Source organism: Chenopodium album, chromosome 2, assembly GCF_948465745.1.
Source record: "Chenopodium album chromosome 2, dcCheAlbu1.1, whole genome shotgun sequence".
Lineage (NCBI taxonomy): Eukaryota > Viridiplantae > Streptophyta > Magnoliopsida > Caryophyllales > Amaranthaceae > Chenopodium > Chenopodium album.
The window spans coordinates 14,270,639-14,291,187 of record NC_137835.1 but is presented as its reverse complement, the minus strand read 5'-3'; the positions used below and the strand labels follow the sequence as shown (position 1 = coordinate 14,291,187).

The following is a 20,549-nucleotide window of genomic DNA, read 5'->3' as shown; positions in this document are numbered from 1 at the left end:
TCACCTTAAAGCCACCGTCCTTGCTAGGAGTGAGTAAACCGGGTACCCGGTTAAAATTTTAGGACCCGGACTTGGAATTGGTTGGAACCGGGTCCTAAAATTCAAATCCGGAATTGGAATTGGTTCAACCGGGTCCTAAAATTTAGGAATTGGTATTGGAACCACCGGGTACCGGTTCCGATTCCGGGTACCCACTTATGTATGTAATTGTTAAAATATAATACAAATTATAATTCTTATTTTAGTTAGGTTCAATTTTAGCGTTTAATACTTATATTTATATGTGCATTAATCAATTTGTATTTATGTTAGGTATTAATAATACTTGTTTAAGGCATAAATTAGATACATTCAACATATTTTTATTACTTAAAATTTATTTAGTTTAGCATATATAAGGTAACCGGGTACCCAACCGGTTCCGGTTCCAAAAAGTTGAGAAATAGAATTGGAATTGGTAATAACCGGGTTCTTAATTTATTACCCGGAATTGGAACCACCGGGTCCAATTCCGGTTCCGGACCCGCCGGTCCTTAACCGGTTCAGGTTCCAATTCCGGGTACCCGAAATTTTTGCTCACCCCTAGTCCTTGCCCCTCCCCTTAAAGCCGCCGTCCTCGCCCCTCACCTTAAAGCCGCCGTTGTTGGCCCTCTGTGATGTATTCTTGCAAATACTCCAACGTCATTCACCAAAAAAAGCACAATTAAAGTCAAATTTACAATTCAAAATTCAAAATCTCTTTTTAGCAAAATTTTCAAAGGAATTTTCAAAACTATTCACGTGGAATCAAGTGGGTCAACTTCTTTTAACCAATAGAAATCTTTGTCTATGTGGGGAGTCCATGGGTACCCTTTTCGTTGCACTTTTCTAAACCAGGGATACATGGAACAATTTTCAATAGAAAAAAAAAAAAATTAAAGGCAAAAGAAAACTGAAGAACATTTATCGATGTCTCCATTAATTAAGTTAAAGGAGTTCTAAGTTACAACTTACAACAATGGAGAAAGAAATGGAAGTTGATGATTTCAACCCTGACCCGAGTAAAGGTAATCCCCAATTTTTGTCTTCTTTTATTCTAATTATTTTGTCGAAAATTTGTTTATATAATTAGCTTATACAATTACCCTACCAATGAATAATTTTGTTAATTTTTGCACTGACATTCAATTCTTCAATTTTGTGGATGAAATTGAAATGGGGTTTTAATGGTTCAGCAAATGAAGCAGAAAATGGAAAGGTTTTGATCGTATTAATGGTGGGTGCACCAGGCAGCGGCAAGTCCACCTTCTGTGACCTTGTCATGGGCGCCTCTTCTCGTCGCTGGGCCCGAATCTGCCAGGTTTATTTTTTCTCTAATTGAAACTACAAATTGCAAGAATTCTTTGCTTATTCTTATGTTATGTTGGTTCAATATTTTTAAGGGTTTTTGGTGTTTTAGATATATTTTTAATTGCAACGTTGAAATTTTACACTATGCACACATACGCCTGTGACAGCTTGATGTTATAAGATGTGTATTGACAGACGTGAAACTATTATCGTCGATGATATTGAAATGTTAGTTATTGCCTTGTGTTTAATAGCATGATTTGTTAGTTCTACAATATAGTTTTGACAATATGCTACCAAGTAGTATGCTACTAATCTACTATGTGTTTGCTAAACAACCTTCTACCCGTGTGTTTGCTGCCGAGTTTCGTCCATATATTTAAAGTGTAGGTTGTAATGATGGATACTGGCACCTTATGCTCCAAGAGCATCAGTAATTCAACATAGTAAATATATCATGTATTCATACTGACTTTTTATTATTGAATTAAAATTTTGAATGAGTTGTTAGTTGATACTTTGTAGTTTATACCAACTCGCAATTACCTTCACTGATGTATATCCTGTAATTTGACTAAAATCTCTGATATCTATCTTAGGATATGCTCTTTCCCCTTTAAAATCACGAACTTATCAGATCTAATTTGAAACTTATTTGAACTATTTAAGGTTTGGATTGAACTTACTAGCTTGTATCAGAATTTATATGAACTTAGTAGCCCATCAGAACGTAACTTACCAAGAAGTTATCATACATTTTTTTAGGTTGGAAGAACATTGCTTTGGCTGTGACTGACTTCTGAATAAGAAGTTCTGCTGTTTGGTTGATCTCATTTGCAGGACAATATTAATAAGGGTAAAGCTGGAACCAAAGCTCAGTGTATAAGCACTGCAGTTGTTGCTCTGAAAGACAAAAAAAGTGTATTCATCGACAGATGCAACCTGGATAAAGAACAGCGTGCTGAATTTGTGAAGCTTGGCAGTCATGAAGTAGATGTGCATGCTGTGGTGCTAGATTTGCCTGCTAAGCTCTGTATCTCACGGTCTGTCAAACGCTCAGGGCATGAAGGGAATTTGCAGGGTGGAAGAGCTGCTGCAGTTGTGAATAGAATGCTTCAGAAGAAGGAATTGCCACAGCTGAGTGAAGGATTTTCTCGGATCACCATCTGCCACAGTGAGAGTGATGTAGATGATGCTTTTACAACCTATAGCAGACTTAGTGCACAGGATACTCTCCCCTCAGGCTGCTTTGGTCAGAAGAACCCAGATGCTAAGGTCCAGGTTGGTATAATGAAGTTTTTGAAAAAAGCTGACCCTCCTAGTTTGGGTTCTGTTTCAAGTATGACCCAGAGCTCTTTCTCTAGTAAATCAGTGAAAGAATCACAAATCTGTAGTGAAGGATCCAAACCTGATGCCTTTGAAGGGGCCAGTAATGAGGAGCACAAACATCATTTGGCACTGGAGTCTGTTTCTGATCCTGCGGATTTGACAAATGCCAAGGAGGAATCTTCTTCCTTGGACATATCTGCCACCCTGGCTTTCCCTTCAATTTCAACCGCAGACTTTCAGTTTGACCAAGATAAGGCATCTGATATTATTCTTGATAAAGTAGAGGAATATATGAATAAGTTGAAGAATGCTAGACTTGTCTTGGTGGATTTGACTCATAGATCAAAGATTTTGTCTTTGGTCAAGTCTAAAGCTGTACAAAGAAACATCAATCCTGAAAAATTCTCCACATTTGTGGGAGATATTACTTGTCTGTATTCTAAAGGAGGCTTACGCTGCAATGTCATTGCCAATGCTGCTAATTGGTAAGCATCTTTATCTTAGTTGTTCACCATTTGTGAGCTTTATGTTGACCAAACTGTCAATATTGTTGAAGATGCCATCTCTGGAAACATTATTCCTGATAAGTTCTAAGAATAAGTTCTGAATTTGGGGTAAAAAGGATCAAACACACTATTTTCATGCAAGTGCTCTGCAACCTGCAGGGTTCAAGGGTATGGAATCTAAAGGCTGTTTGAATAATGCTGTGTGTAGTGAGATATATGGTGCTCCTATTTATACCTTTACAATAGTGCTTACTTTGGATTTGTATCTTTAAAATGTAAAGCTTGAGCAAGCTTTGTCTTTGTGTATGCTTGCATCTTGCTGCTGCTACATATAGTCAAGCGTTACTTCTCTAGCATAGTATTATCAGCGATATTAGGATGGGCATACTTCTCTCAATCTAGCAGCATTTCCCAGACTTGCTTGTATTAGCAAGTATGAGTGTATGAACCTATGACCCTCAATTTCTAGCTATATGGAAAAAGATTGATAAAGTACAAAGAGTTGAAAGCCATAGATGTATGTTAAGCACTATTATCTTTAATAACGTGTTATTTACATAATTACATCTAGCCTCCCCCACCCCTGTGTCATGACCATCCTTTACTTGGTTTTAAGTTTTGGCTTAGCTTTTTTCTTAATTCTATCTGTAGCATACTAGCATAATTCAGCATCTTAGGCTTGAAATTTTGTAGCTTGTCAATGTATTGGTTACTTAGGATGACAATTTCGACAGTTTTTAGGTTATGACTTATGATAATCTCTTGGAGGTTAGGAGCTCAAGTCGTGGGAATTCTCTCTGTACAAAGGTTGGAGTCAGGCTGGATACATATGATTCCCTCATGTTGTCCTGGGTTGCCTGGAGCCTTGTATGCTGACTGTCCAATAAGGAATGAAGTTCCATTTATTTGGATTCAAAAGATTGCTCTTGTATTTCAATATGATTTTTTCTAGATATTTTGAGTCTTGCACCATGTGACTATTGCATTTTTGTTAGATATCCCATCCTTTGTGGTCCAAAAACATTCTCTCTTTGTCCCCTATTCATTTCCCTAGAATAGGATTTTCCAAGGTAGTTTGTAGCTAGCTTGATGCAATTACAGCTTTCCTACGTGGATATCTTTTGTTGCTATGGCTGAAAAGACTCTGTACTCGATAATCTGTACCCAAGTGCTTGTCTGATTACTTGTTCTTATATTTTTGAAATCCATGGATGTGATGTTCATGATAGACACAAAGGTGATTAATATTAATTTGGAAAATAATTGATGGCTTGACTATTTTGGTTGACATTCATATTGCTATCTTAGACTTGCTTCTGAAGATGACTGAGATTGTGTTTTGGTTTTTAATGCTCATGTCATCATGTGAGATGGAGTACCTATGTAGTACAGTTATATATATGAGACCAGTCTGACTTGTTATGTTGTTTGAGGGTTGACTTTATATGTATTTGTGCAAAGGTGACTTTTTATATAGTCAGAGGGTTACTTGCTGTGCCTCACCCACAAATTGGTTGATTCGGACTTATCTAGTCGTTCACTTGGTATCTATATGTGTTATTCATATTCAAGGAAAGAGTTGCGTACTTTTTTTAATTGATTTTCTTGGCTAGATGCTGTGATAGTAATTATTTAATGAGTATACATTGGTGAATTTGGTCACTTTGTATTTTCTTATCATTTCCTTGCGTGTTTTGTTTTTATGTTTTTTTGTTTTTTTTTTTACGTTTTAATTTTATTATTATTATTATTATTATTATTATTTTTTTTTAATAGATATATTGACATTCTTAATCAGTTATCATACTGTTGAGCTCATACCTTATTTATGTTAAACTTTCATGTGAGTTATCTCACATCAGAGAAGCAAAGTGACTGTGAGAGTAACCATAAGTTTTTGTTAGTTGTCCATCTCTTCTCTAGTCCTCTTCATCCAGGGTCTAAGCCAATTCCATGCCCTTTCTAAAAATGTTATTGCAAATGTCACTGACTACATTAATATTTTCATGTGCCTAATCACTTAACATTTATGTTACAGGCGACTCAAGCCCGGAGGTGGGGGTGTGAACGCTGCCATATTTAGTGCTGCAGGCCCAAGTCTAGAGGTTGCAACCAAAAAAAGAGCCAATTCTCTTGCTCCAGGAAAGGCTGTAGTCATTCCTGTCCCCGCTGATTCACCTTTGTTTATTAGGGAAGGAGTGACACATGTCATTCATGTTGTTGGACCAAATATGAATCCCCAAAGACCAAATTGTCTGAAAAATGACTATGATGAGGGCTGTAAAATCCTTCGTGAGGCTTACTCATCACTCTTTGAAGGTTTTGCATCCATTCTTAAGAGGTCTGAACTGCAGGACCACAGAGGGCAGAGAAATGAGAATGCTTCTGAGCAAAAGATGAAGAGAGAGATTGTACACGATGAAGAAAGAAGCAAGAAAAACAAGGGACTGGAGCATGAAGTTGGATCTGGTATCAATGTTTTGGGGAAGGAGAAGGAGAAACAGAACAAGTCAAAGAGTGCATCTAAAGCTTGGTCATCTTGGGCTCAAGCATTGTACAATATAGCAATGAATCCTGAGAAGCATAAGAGCACTGTTATAGATACGACGACTGACGTCGTTGTACTAAATGATGCTTACCCAAAGGTAAGAATCTCTCTTCATAATTTCTTCTTGGCCCCTGTTTTTCGTACTCATTGTCTTCAATTTGTTAATGGACACCAAATTATTAACAGGCAAAAATACACATTCTTGTGCTTGCTCGTTTGGATGGTCTGGATGGCCTTGGAGATGTGTGCCAAGAACACCTTCAGTTATTGAGAACAATGCAGGAAGTGGGCATGAAATGGACTGAGAGGTTCTTACAGGAGGATGAATCGCTAATTTTCCGCCTTGGATTTCACTCAGTATGTTGTCTCCTGTGCTCATTAATGTTCTATATTCCTGTTCCATGATGTTTGTGATAATGAAAACAAAGTGCTGCTATACTTAGAGTTGTCCTTGAAATTATTCATGATGTGATATTCTGTACCTATCTATATGAAAATTTGCCTCTCATGAGCTAACTGAAGTGTGAAAGTAATTAAGAACTAAATCTAGCCCTATATTATTAAGCAGCGGAGAAAATGGGCCTCTTGGTCAAACCTGTTACAAGGCTCATTCTTGCTTTATTGTATAAGGTTTTGTGTTGTAAAAGGTGGGGTACATTTTATTTCAATGGTCCCAAGATCTATTTGTACCTAGCTAATAGCTATCATGTTAATACAAGCATTATTGCTTCCCGAAAAAAGGGGGGGGGGGGGGGGGGAAACATTTTTTGCAATTCTTGTTTTGGAGTAGTTGCTTTACATACTGTTATACAGGTACTCTCATGAGAAAAAGAGAACATCAAATTGGTAAAAAGAAGACCAAGCTAAGCTTGGTCTAGTGGTAAGATTGTCACCTTCCAACCTTGAGGTTGGGGGTTCAATCCCCACTAGAGACACTTTGAGGTGGGGATCCCTTACCCCTCACTCTCAAAGTGTCTGACCCGCAAATACCAGGCTAATAAGTTCTATATTCTGTTGTGCACACCAGGTTCCATCAATGAGGCAACTGCATCTTCATGTCATCAGTCAGGACTTCAACTCGCAGCATTTGAAGAACAAGAAGCATTGGAACTCTTTTAACACTGAATTCTTCCGAGATGTAGTTGATGTGATTGAGGACGTTGAGAAATTTGGGAAACCCTCAATACAAGATGAGGGTCTTCTATCAAAAGAGCTGCGGTGCCATCGCTGTAAGAGCGCTCACCCTAATATACCTCGTCTAAAATCACACATAAGCAATTGTCAAGCTCCCTTCCCTGCCACCCTACTTCAAAACGGCCGCCTTGTACAAGGACTAACTAAAGTAGATGCAGACTCATAGATAATGCAGTTTTGGTACATTAGTTTTGGTTTTGTTGTGTAAATTAGTTAGTTATTCAAAGTAATACGCTGTCAGACTTAAGTGAATTGAAAATAGCTGCACACATGAAGTGTGATTTTGTTGCGTATATGGGCTAGTCACGGATTTCTCACTCTCATTTTGTACATCTTTTTCTTTAAGGGAAATCTTACATGAAAACTTGGAAGTTTAAACATTTTCTTTCAAGAAAAATCTTACTTCTGTTTGGTGAATTGAATTTGGCTATAAATTTATAAATCTTGCACAGGTTTTACTTCCCTTTAAACTTTTCTTCTATCTATATTCGAAGTAATTGACAAGTTCTTGGAGGTAGCATGTGGCCGAGGGTAGTGCATGTAGAGTAGAAAGGCTGCAGTAGAAGCAGTGGTCACTAGTCAGGGACAATTCTTTGATTTTCGATACTTGTGATGGTGGCTTTGGATGATCCACATGGTGCTCTGAGCAGGCTGTAGTGGCAGCTGTGTTCGTAGCGGATGAGGAGGCCTGCAATTTTGGGGCTATCTACGAGTCCTTGATTTGCTGTAATTCAAGAAAGTTTGTAGTTTTGGTTAATGCTACCCATTGTTACATAAAAAGGATGTTATGGTCTTATGGATATCATTATCTTACCATTTCTGGAAATTATTCGAGCTGGTAGCGCCACATTAAATGAAAGGCCACATCTGGAGGAGGGAGAGAAGGAAATGGCATGAGAGGATCTGAGCAATCTTTCTACAGTTCCTGAACAACACCCCTGCACAGTCAGATACAACACATTTGAATTAAATCACAAAATAATCTAATATCCTCAACCTGAAAAAAAAAAAAAAAAAAAAAAGGGAGTAATAATCAAACACGGTGTAACAAGTAACAACATAAAATGATGTTTATCAGTAGAAAACTTCTTTGATGCAACAACACGAGAAATACACAAACCGAAATATTAATAAAAATGAAGCTTTAACTAGGAACAAAAATTATGTGAATTTGAATATCAAAAGCGAAGAAATTTTATTTTTATTAATGTTAAAATATTATATATAGACATTCAGTATATCTATTAACTATTATTAAAATAGAAGTTGCTGACATCAACATTACCCACGTGTTGCAATCTCAATAAAAAAATTTCCACCTAAATGCAATGATTGATGTCAGGGTTTTTTTTTTTTTTTTTTTTTTTTTGGAGAGTTATCATATTTAACATTTTTTAAATTTAAATATTACAACTAAAACCTATCAATTTATTGTACAACATAAATAGATACTATATAATAATTTTGATGAAAATAAAATATTTTAAAATTACAAAATATACGTAATATGTATTTATATTCATGCATAATAGCGATTTATTTCTTCTTTCAAAAAAAAAAAATAGCGATTTATTTTTAAAGTGTACAAATTAAAAATAGGTTTTATATAAATGGTGAATTGCATGGGTTTTAACCTAGAATATACTAAATGTTTTTTTTTTTTTTTTTTTATTTTTTTTTTTTTTTTGTGTGGTTAACAGGGCTAACTAAACCGACTAAAAAAGAATTACTATGTGCATATCTCACAAATAATACCCCAAAGTTGCACATAAAAATTAACAGAGGTTGTATTATTTATTACTAGCCGATTATTAACGATGCATTATATAAATTTAAATTCCATAATGTTAATATTATTGGTTAGTAGAGAACTAGGTTAAATCCCGTGCAATGCACGGTTGTTAAATATTTTTGACAATTTTATTATAAATTTTTTAATATAATGACTTGAGTATTAAAAAATATAGAGTATATTAAAAATAAAAGCATGCAAGAGAAAATATTTAAAAAACATTAATCTTTTAGGAAAAGATTTATATTTTATATAAAACAAATTATGTCATAATTTAGATATAATTTTTATTTTCCTTAAGTAACAATAATTTTTTTAGAAGGTATTTTTGGCGGGAAATTTTTTAATAATACATTGACACGTGTGTCTTTAGATTCGCTTTTAGTAGTATGTAATTGATTGATAGTGATAGATTATTACTTGATTATAAAAAGATAGCCGTTTGGATTTGGTACCATGGATGTTTACGCGCAAAATCTATTACTCGTAGTAATTTCTTTTGGTAAGTTAATTTTGGAAAGTACTTGTACATCAAGTTCATTAACTCTATCTTAAACATCAAATTTTCCTAATCCTATTCTAATTAGTGCATGCTAAGCTATTCATTCCCCCTATATATACTCTACGTACACATTATTCAGCATTCGTTCATTATCTCTACTCCAAACCCATCCTTAAACCCTCATTATCCCTTCCTCCTACTTCCTTTACCTCAATCAAGTATGATTCCCAACAATCTTCTTCCTCCTAAAAAACGAACCTACGCCTCGGCTTTTTCGTCTACTAATCAACAAACTCCTATTCTTAATCAACCCGACGACACTTTGAAGGCTCACAAACCCCTTCCTAAAAAGCGAATTTATGCCTCGAAACGTCCTAGAGTTAACCGTAATCAACCTATTATTGGTGGTAATAGTAGTGCATTGCTACAACTATTGCGCCAACATATCAAGAACAATAATATAGATTTCCAAGACATCAGTGACGCTAAAATAATATTGGATAGGCAGCTTACATCATCCGATTTGAATGGTACACAATCGCGATTGTCACTCCCTAAGAACCAAATAGTCCCGGTGGTATTCCTAAGCCGTGATGAGGAGGCTTTTCTTGAAAAGAAAGTTGGTGTTAACAAGAATGCTCACATTGAGGTCAAGGTCATCATGGGGTCGTCCGTATACAATATGCATCTTAGTCGATGGAACTACGACAAGGGCGGTTCATATAGATACGCATTGACACACCAGTGGAACAAATTGAGAGCGGACAAGGGGTTGAAGCTAGGGGATACCATTCGAGTCGTTTCGTTTCGATCGGAGAATCGTATTGATTTTGTCATTCTTGGTCCTAAACGTACCCTCACATTGTTTGGGAATAGAGTAGAAGATTATCCTTGGTACTAAATTAACTACTTGGTGTGATGTATGAAAGCTAAGAGTGCTTGGAAGTAAAAAGAAGTAGAGTATATGTTAAAGACTTAATGTTGATCTTGTTTAATTAGTTGGTGAAATGTATGTTTATATGTTGAGAAACGTTAATTGGTGTATGTAATATTTTGCTATTCCTTAGTTTATTGTTATAATGGTTATATAATGTTATTATTAAACTTTGCACTAAAACTTTCTGATTCTAAAATGTTTTGATATGCCCTCCATTTTTATTTTCCCATTATTCTTATTTGGATTCTTCAAGATTCCAATGCGAATGGGATCTATAATTAATTGATTTTTCTTCATTTAAACACAAACAAGTGAGTTTTTGTTAGATTATTCTTTTCGATTTTTAGTTTTGAAAACTTCTTAAATAATTTTTATATTATGATAGTATATGTTGAGATATCTTAATTATCCAATACAATTTTGCATTGAAAAGTGACTAAAGGAAAAAAACACAAGCACTAGAACAAATGAAATGATCAATAAGGATGTTAGAATACTCCCTCCTCCTTTGAATAATTGATACACTTGACTTATCTTTTTTTCTCAACTTTAACCTTTTTTTTTTTTTAAAATATATTATATAAAGTAAAATGTTATAAACAAATAGGTTGGATTTAACCTAAATGTATATTATTGGATTGGAACATCAAGTTTTTATAAAAAATTACTACGCATTACATATAATATATTTTGATGGTCAAACTTAATGATAAAAAACAACCAACGGTATCAATTATTTTGGGACGGAGAAAACAATTTGCAAACAAAAATCCTTCGACCAAACAAATTCATTTGCAAGATATGATAAGAAATGAAAAAGATTAATACTATTGCTTCCAATTTTTGAAAAAATAAAATAAAATTATACTCAAGCCGTCTCCGACAATTGGTGGCCCTGTTCTAACTAATAAAATTGGGCCCTTTAATTTTTAGAGGACTATTTTAAAAGGTTAAAAATATTATTATTATAAAATGGTTTTTTTTTTTTTTTTTTTTTTTAAGTACAGTACTACAAATTACTATAGGGCTAAAATATTCATATTACTAATAAGTTTAATAGTAATTCAATAAAACAACAAATAAAAACATTTTATTTAAAAAGTGTCATCCTTCTAATATTTTTTGACGCAAAATCCTCAATTATATCTTCATAATCAATTTAATTTTGTTTTGAAAATTAAAAGGCAAAGTCAAAGATTTAGGATGAATTTTTAGGTTTTAGTTTGGAAATGGTGGTAGGTTATGATTTTTTTAGAAAAAATTATGGGCCCCTGATATTTGGGGGCCCTACTCTGTTTGTGAAGAAAAACATGTCCAAAGACGGGCCTGATTATACTTGTATATTACTAGCCGACATGTCGTAAATTAAAACTGCTTTTGGTTTTGTAGGTTAATATGGATTGATTATTTACTTGTTACTTGATTTAAAAAAAAAAAAAAAAATTCGTAAGAACAATAATGGTGCATTGTTAGAGTTATTGCGTCAACACATCAAGAGCAATAATATGGATTTTAAAGACATTAGTGATGCTAAAATACTCTTGGACAAGAAGCTTACAAAATCCGACATGAATGGTAAACAAGCGCGATTATCACTCCCTAAGAAGCAAGTTGTCCCAGTGTTTCTAAGCCGTGGTGAAGATTTATTTCTTGAACAGAAAGTTGGTGTTAAAAAGAACGCTCACATCGACGTGAAGGTGATCATTGGGTCGTCCGTGTACAATATGCATCTAAGTCGATGGAACTACAACAAGGGTTCATATAGATACGTTTTGAAGCACAATTGGAACAAATTGAGATTGGATAAGGGGTTGAAGATAGGGGATAACATTTGAGTCGCGTCGTTTCGATCGGAGAATCGTATTAATTTTGCCATTCTTGGTCCTAAACGTACCCTCACATTGTTTGGTACTAGAGTAGAAGATTATCCTTGGTACTAATTAATTATAGTTGATCTTGTTTAGGAGTACACTTAATTAGTTGGTATGATTTATGTAAGATTGATTTTATGTAGCGATACGTTAATTGATGTGTTATATTACAATCATTGTTTCTTGATTAAATGATCTATCATATTATAATTTGTTATTTTATCTTTTTTGCATTACTTATTTCCTTAATAACTACTTCGTACAACATGTATGAAGTACATTTCATTACCAGTGTTTTAAAACTAATGCGTAATTTATAGTTCAATAAGGATTGTTAAATTAGGTCTTCTTTTGTGCCAAATTATTGATCCACCCAAACAAATCATACCGCGATTAAGGGTGTATTCCGATTTACTGAAAACAACTAAACTGAACTGATTGGAACTGAACTGAACTAAACTGATCTGAAATGAATTGTCTGTGAGAGAAGGAAATTAGGAACTTAACTGAACTTAAGTGAAATTAAGCTGAATAGAACAAAGGCTAAGACCCTAAAACATAGGTTGCTTAAAACACTAATTGATTTGTTGTTCAATCAATACAAGTTTTGTTTGTGTTTGTTTATTTTATTAAGTTTTTGGGATATACGCATGAGTTGTTAATTTTATTGAGTTAATAATATTAGTCTAGCTAAAATTGATTTGTCGATATGGATTTATTTGACTTAGATGGTTTGGAGAATTGTCGGATTGATAATACAACACTTGTATATACTCAGATATTCTTAAATATGAAATTTTATTTGATTTTATATAATATGTATTTTGTATTTGTTAATTTCAACTCAATTATAATATGGGTGTTGTATGACTAGATGCAATATATTTTGTAATAAAAACTTAATTAATACAGTAAATATTCCATTATGAAATTGTCTTCAATTAATTTAATTTATAAAGCTTAATCCGTAGTTGATTATTGGTTCATTAACATACTTTACCAGTGCATTAACATATTATCAAATTTGAATATGTTAACTATTGTGGAACGAAATGATGTATAACTATAAGGGAGATTGATTTCATGCTTTGTGAATACGGAGTGCTAGCTTATACTTACTTGCTTTGTTTTTTATTAGTTGACACAAACATTCGCCAATATGCTATTTTAATTTTAATGATTATTATACCTAGTTAATTATTAATAAGTCAAAAATTATAAAAAATTATTATTATGAAAATATATTTTAAGACGGTTTTATCAAAATCCCTCACAACTATGTTTTATTGTAACTATAAATGACAAAATCTAATCTTACGAAGTACGAAATAGTAGATTTAAATTAATGAATAGGGTCAAAGTCAAAATGTGAAAAAGATAAAATATTTCTTAATTGGTAGGATTGTAGGAGTAGTCAAAATGTGAACTAATTTTATTGTAATCTTCAAAATTATTTTGTGCTTTTTGTTCTTTGACTTTTGTATCTTCCTATTAACAAAAGAAATACTTTGTACGAGTACAATTCAAGGAACTTTATTACTGTATTACGTCAACACCTCAAACCACCATTACGTACAGTTGACTTAAGCAAATTAATTAACCACACACATAATACCACTTAAGGCTTGAAATTTTGGTGGGGTTTGTCTCTTGTAAATCCAAGAATTCATACTCTGACACTAATCCATTAAATTTCCTTACTAGAATTAAGGGCCTATTCTCTTTAGACTTATTTCAGTTCAGTTCAGTTCTAATAAGTTCAGTTCAATTCAATTCTTAATTTCCTTCTCTCATAAAATATTCAGTTTAGCTCAATTTAGTCAATCAGAACAGGTCCTGAATAGTGTAGCCGATTAACATATATATCAGAGAAAGCACTTCCAATATATTCCACACCGAACACAAACAAGATCCATCTTGATTTTGATCGCAAGAGAAATAAATAAACTTATTGTATAAACTTATGATGAGTCTTCCTCCATAGATTTCATCCGATTTGCAGAGAATACATAAATTATAATCTGCCGACTATACTAAAGTCTCATAATAAAATTAGGGTTCTTGAATATATATCGTCAAATTCGCTTGCTTCAAATTCAAGATATCAACAGTATAATAAAATACTATTTCACTTCTAAATTGTTGGAAAAATAATTGTTGATCCCATGAATGATAATACACAAATCAAGAACTAACTTCCCTAGAACAAATTTGATCGCCATACTTGAATCATATACATGTCCTCAACTCCTTCTGTTGTGCAGTGGTTTGGAACTTACTGACTTAGAAGCGAAATTCGCCACAATCGGTACAGGTGTCCAGTGACGCACACCCCCCAAGTTTTACACAACTACATTTGTAATTCGTGTATCCGAATCAAAGGTTGGAATTGCTCAAGAATTATTCAGATCTCAAAAGGGTAGGTTTGTATTTAATGTTTTTAGGGTTTTTCGAAAAGTTGTTTTTATTGAAGAGGCTCTTGTTTGTATTTATAAAGTTCCAATATATGGAAACCAATAAATCTAAACAACCTATCAGTTTATGATGTGATCAAATAGACCCAACTGATAGTCACTCCAAACAATATTTGACACACATGGTCATGTAGAAGAGGATACATGGTTGTGTAGACAGGTTCGTCTGCAAAACCACACAACTGTGTAGAGTAAGGTATACGACCATGTATGTCACACGGTCATGTAGTACAAGGTACACAACAATGTAGCGGATAGTTGTACAATAATGAGTTTTCAACCAAGGAGTTACGTTCACCTGCTCGGTTAGACAAACCAACCCAATTCAGTCTGAGACAAAACCTTTCTGGTTGCATTACTTACTCCATCAACATGTTAGAAAGAACCGAAGTTATTACATATTCATAATACATCGTACGTCACTCTCACTAGTGTCTTACGAGCCGTCTTTGACATGTTTTACCTAGTTCGGTAGGTGATTTTCAAAATGATTTTGTCCCGGGTCGTCTTCTTTCGGATAACGCGCTGATTGCTCATGAGGTTATTTCCTATATGAATAAGACAAAAGCAAAAAAAAAAAACGTTCTTTGCAGCCATCAAATTAGATATGAACAAAGCTTATGATAGGGTCAATTGGGAGTTTTTGTTTCGATTACTTCAAGCGTATGGTTTCCCTCCTTATTTGATCCATATTATTCGTCAATGTGTGTCTATGGTTTCTTACCAGGTTTTGCTGAATGGTGACTCTCTCCCAGCCTTTCTGCCTCAGTGTTGTCTTCGTCAGGGCGACCTTCTTTCCTCCTATCTGTTTGTTCTTTGTATGGAGGTCCTATCCTCTTTGCTTCAAAAGGCAGAAAGAGCCTCTCTCTTTAAAGGGATTAGCATCCCTCGAGGAGCTCTTGCGATTTCTCACTTGTTCTTTGTTGATGATTCCCTCTTATTCTTGCACGTAACTCCTGAAGCCTGCGAGAATCTTACGGCCTTTTTATCCGAGTTTTGCTCTTTGTCAGGTCAGATGATCAATCTTCAAAAATCGTTTGTAAAGTTCAGCCCCAACACTCCGAAAGACTATTGAGATTTTCTTGCCCAAAGTTTGAAACTTCAAAGCAAATCATCCCTGGGTTCTTATTTGGGCTTTCTTGTACTGTGGAGCTTGGACGTAGTAAAGTTTCTGAGTTTAGCTTCTTAATTGACAAGGTGGTTCAGCGACTGTCGGGTATCTCTGGGTCTTTGCTCAGCAGCGAAATTAGTTATTATAAATTCAGTTGGTTGCCTCTTTTAATCATGTGCTCTCTATATTTAAGACTCCTTTTTCGATTTGTTCAAAGGTGGAAAACCTTTTGGGCCGCTTCTGGTGGAATTTTGATTCTCACTCTAGACTCTAGTGGTCTAGTCTTACGGTCTAATTCCCTGCTGCATTTACCTAAGGGTTTAGGAGGTCTCGGTATTCATCGGTTGGGCTCCTTCAACTCCGTTCTTTTGGCTCGTCAATGTTGGTCGTGGATTCATCATCATCCTCAACTTCTTGTGTCAAGACTTCTAAATGCAAGGTATCCTTCCCTTCGTCTTTTTCAGACAAGGAAGATTCCAGGTTCCTCTTGGGGTTGTCGTGGGTTGTTGCAAGGTCTGTCAGTTTTGTTCGATGGTATCGCCTGGAAGGTTGGCTTTGGGTCTCAGGTGCGTATTCAAGAGGACTCTTGGGTTCCCAGATAACCTCTGACTTTTCCTGATCATGGTGAGACACCTCTTCTGTCTCATGTTTCTTCTATCATTAATCCGCGTTCTAACGCGTGGGACTCGACTTCGGTCCATAGGATGTTCGATTCTTTGACAGCCAGTCGCATTTTGGCTCTGGAACGTCCCAGTAGGCCGATGGATGATTTTGTCTACTGGAAATTTTCAAGGGATGATAATTTCACTACTAAGTCAGCTTATGTTATGTTGCTTCGTCAATCCGCTATTTCAGATGAAGCGAACTCTTTTCCCTTTTCATGGTGGAAGTCTTTTTGGGGTGTGCCTCTTTTACCGAAGATGCGGTGTTTTTGTTGGAAACTTCTTCACAACGCTCTTCCTCTCAAAGGAATTCTGCAGTTTCGAGGAATTCCAGTGGATCCAACTTGTGTCCTTTGTCTTGGTGGTCAGGAAACTATAGAACATCTTTTTTGCGACTGTTCTTTTGTTTCCACCATTTGGAAGTCTGCTCCAACTGAACTTTCGTCACTTGAAGATCGTCGAGACAAGCCTTTCACTGATTGGTTTACAGCTTTGGTGTTATCTTTAAGGCATTCCAAGTCTTGGGAGGTTTTAGTAAGTTTGGTTTCCTTCTTTTGGGCTGTCTGGATTGCTCGAAATCATAAGGTATTTTGACAGGCTGTGATTTCTCCTTGATTAGTTCTTCATCACATGCAGGAATGAGTTTCTAGAAGTTTTGCAGTTCAGGATTACAGGGTTATGATTCGTTCGTCAAATGTTGAGTCGTGTAATAGGCCTAAATCCTCAATTCCCCCCTGCTATCTTCAGGGTCCCTCCTTCTCTTCATTTGATATTTGCATTGTCTTTGATGGTGCTTATAGTGCTCAAGATCATATTGCTGGTGCTGGTTGGATTTTCCGAGATCCTGATTCGGATTTGGTTTTGGGTGGTGCCTCAAGAGATTTTATGTCATCTTCTCCCTTACACTCGGAATTACAATCTTGTCTCTGGACTCTTAAGGCAGCTGATCGTCGTGGGTATAGGCGCTTGTTGATTACACTGACTGCTCGAACTTCTTTACTCTTCTTCATCATAAAAGTGGTCGAGAAATTTCCTGTCTCTGGTTACTTAGGATATCAGGGATATTATCCTCCAGTTCTCAGCTTGTGAACTTTGGAAGGTCCCTCGTCAATGGGTGGCTCCGGCTCATTGGTTTGCATTTCATGCTCGTCAGCGCCGTTTGCTTTTTTGGTCCTTTTACTTTTTTTATTCTTTTCTTCTAGTCGTGTTGTTTTTTCTTAGTTCGTCTTGTATAAAAAAAAAAAAAAAAAAAAGGGTACCAATCATGCACTAATAGGTTTACTTATAATATTATAGAAGGATAATTATTATGATGTTTCAATAAAGTTATTTATAGTGTCACAACATCAATTGAGCTTGCCGCATGTCACATAGTCACATTCATACACATGGCGAACAATTTTTAATTTTGTTTTTTATGTTGTTAAGTAATAACTTGATTTTTTCAATTATATTTAGAGATATTTATATGAAGTAATGATAAGTTCTAATCTAATATATATAAATAAAATAGGTATTTTTGGAGAGCATTGGGAGCGCCACATAAGAAAAGGCATATTTTTGACCAATTAAAAATTAGATTTCTATTTTATTTTAGAATTAAAAAAATTACTCGCCACCTAAACAAAAGTGACGAATGAAATTTTAAATTTTTGCCACGTAGGTAAAAACAACGAATAGTAATTTATTAGGATTTTAATTATTTAAGAACACTAAATTTTATCATTTTTATTTGTTACAAAACTAAAAATTATCTTTAGACATTAGGGTTTATATTATTTAAAAAACTAAAAATTATATTTTGATATTTAAAAAAATATAAATTATCATTTGATGTTAATTAAGAGATCACCAAAAAAATTATTTATATACAAAATGTATATAAAAATTCGTGCATCGCACGCCACATAAGCAAAAGTAATATTAAAAATTATATTTATATATTAATTTAGTATTTTAATTTTCAGTCGCCATTTAAGAAAAAATTAACAAATGAAATTTGAGAATTAAAAACAAAAATTAGTAATTTAAGATTTAAATTATGAATAAAAAATATATCTTTTATATTATATTTTACATTAGGATTTATATTATTTTAACAAATAATTAGAAATTAAAAAATATATTTTGATTTAATGATTTTATCTAACTACCCGATGAATGAGATAATATTTATTTCAATTTATAAATTCAAGTTCTATATATGTAAAATTTGAATAAGAATAATTTAAACAAAATATTTTACCTTAAATTAATGTTAAAATAATAGAATAGAAAATAAAAACAAAAAAAAATTAAGAAATTACAAAAAAAAAATATATATATATATACAAAATGAAATATTTAAAAACCGTGCATCGCACGGGCTTACATCTAGTAATAATTAAAATTCACCAACACTCTATTAGTTTAAATCAACATAAATAAAAAAATATTTAGTTTTGACTATAAATAATAATTAAGTCATTGTTTATATAATTAAATATCATGTAAGCTTCATTATATGTAAGGATTATTCATACTTCCGAGCAGCAAATTAAACATTCATTTCATTCATTACTTTCTGAATTATCATGAAACTTATATCATGGTTAGAACCCTCCAAAATTCTTTCATTCATTTCATTATTATACATCCTCTATAAATTATGGCTCAAAAATAGAACTGTTTCTAAAAGAAATTTACCTCCTTTTCTACCAAAGCTTCCAATTTTGGGCAATATTCATCAGCTAGGCACTCATCCTCACCGTTCTCTCCAATCCCTGTCCAAGCAACACGGAGAGCTTATGATGCTTCGCATTGGCAGTCAGCCAACACTCATTGTCTCGTCTGCTCGAGCAGCTCGAGAGGTACTGATAACCCATGATATAGTTTTTGCTAGTAGGCTCATAACAAAGAGAGCCAACAAGCTTCTATATAGTTTCAAGGATGTAGCTGCAGCACCTTACGGCGAACACTGGAGGCAGACGAGGAGTATATGCGCGCTACACCTCTTGAACAACAACAAGGTTCGCTCTCTGAGTACTGCAAGAGTAGAAGAAACCGCTCTTCTGGTTGAGAAGATAAGGCTAGCAGGATCATCGCCTGTGAATTTGAGTGAGATGTTTAAGGATTACACCAAGGATGTGCTCGGTAGGCTGGTCATAGGAAGGAAGCTTAGTGATGGTGCCGTCTTTAATAAGCTTGTTAATGAGGTTGTAAGGTTACTAGGTGATTTTAACATAGGTGATTTTATTCCTTGGCTTGCTTGGATTAGTCGCCTTAATGGGTGGGACTCGAAGGCAGATAAGGTATCTAAAGAGTTGGACCAATTTTTTGAAAAGATGATCAGTGAACACCAAGATCAATTAGTTGAAGATGATAGCAATGAAAGAGTGAAGGACTTCGTCGATGTTTTACTTAACATTCATGAAGCTCCAAATCGTTTTCGTTCCCATAGACACAGATACTGTAAAAGCCATTGTATTGGTAAGTGTTAAGTGTGCATATATGCTTTGATTTAGCTAGATATAATTAACTCGCTAAGCATGTTATCCTTATGCCCAGCCTTAATTGTTAAATAACTGACTCTGTGAAGTAATCGTGTGTCGTCTAATGCAGAATATGATCATAGCTGGGACAGATACAAGTGCAATCCTGCTAGAATGGGCAATGTCAGAACTTCTGAGGCATCCTCAGGTTATGCAACAGCTGCAAAATGAAGTTAGAAAAATTATGGGAGAAAATGTACATGTAAGTGATAGTGATTTGGAGCAAATGAAGTATTTGAAAGCGGTAATCAAGGAGACCCTTCGCCTACATCCTCCAATTCCGCTGCTGATATTCCGACAACCAACCCGAGATACAGAAATACTCGGATATGATGTTCCTGCAGGGACAGCCGTTACCATCAATTGTTGGGCAATCCACAGAGATCCTATTTCTTGGGATGAACCAGAGAAGTTCAAACCCGAAAGGTTCTTGAATTCCTCAACAGATTTCAGAGGACAAGACTTGCAGTTTATTCCATTTTCAGCAGGAAGAAGGATGTGCCCGGGAATATCACTTGCCATGGCAAACATTGAGTTTTTATTAGCTAATCTTTTGCTTAAGTTCGATTGGACATTGCCAGGTGGTGTAGATTGTGATACTTTGGACATGAGTGAGCGTTTTGGGATTAGTCTGTCCGGGAATACTCCTCTCTTTGCTGTTGCAAAAACTTGTAATTAAGGATATATTTCTATGGATGAAATTTTGTTCATTCCATTAGTAATTTTACTACAAGGTTTCCGAAAAACAGTTCATGTTGACTAGG

The 20,549-nt window shown here is 34.6% G+C and overlaps 1 protein-coding gene and 1 pseudogene across 1 annotated transcript; both read left to right on the top strand.

Annotated features, from left to right (window-relative positions):
• Positions 1-865: 865 nt before the first annotated feature.
• LOC145596703 (transcription factor bHLH140-like) lies at positions 866-7,322 on the top strand. The gene is made up of 6 exons (XM_081652919.1): positions 866-1,046; positions 1,215-1,339; positions 2,170-3,143; positions 5,203-5,809; positions 5,899-6,069; positions 6,740-7,322. Exons 1-6 carry the CDS (start codon positions 998-1,000, stop codon positions 7,070-7,072), a joined length of 2,259 nt encoding a protein of 752 aa, XP_081509045.1. The 5' UTR covers positions 866-997; the 3' UTR covers positions 7,073-7,322.
• Positions 7,323-18,828: 11,506 nt separating this feature from the next.
• Positions 18,829-20,464, top strand: LOC145568902 (cytochrome P450 736A117 pseudogene; annotated as a pseudogene).
• The last annotated feature ends 85 nt before the right edge of the window (positions 20,465-20,549 follow it).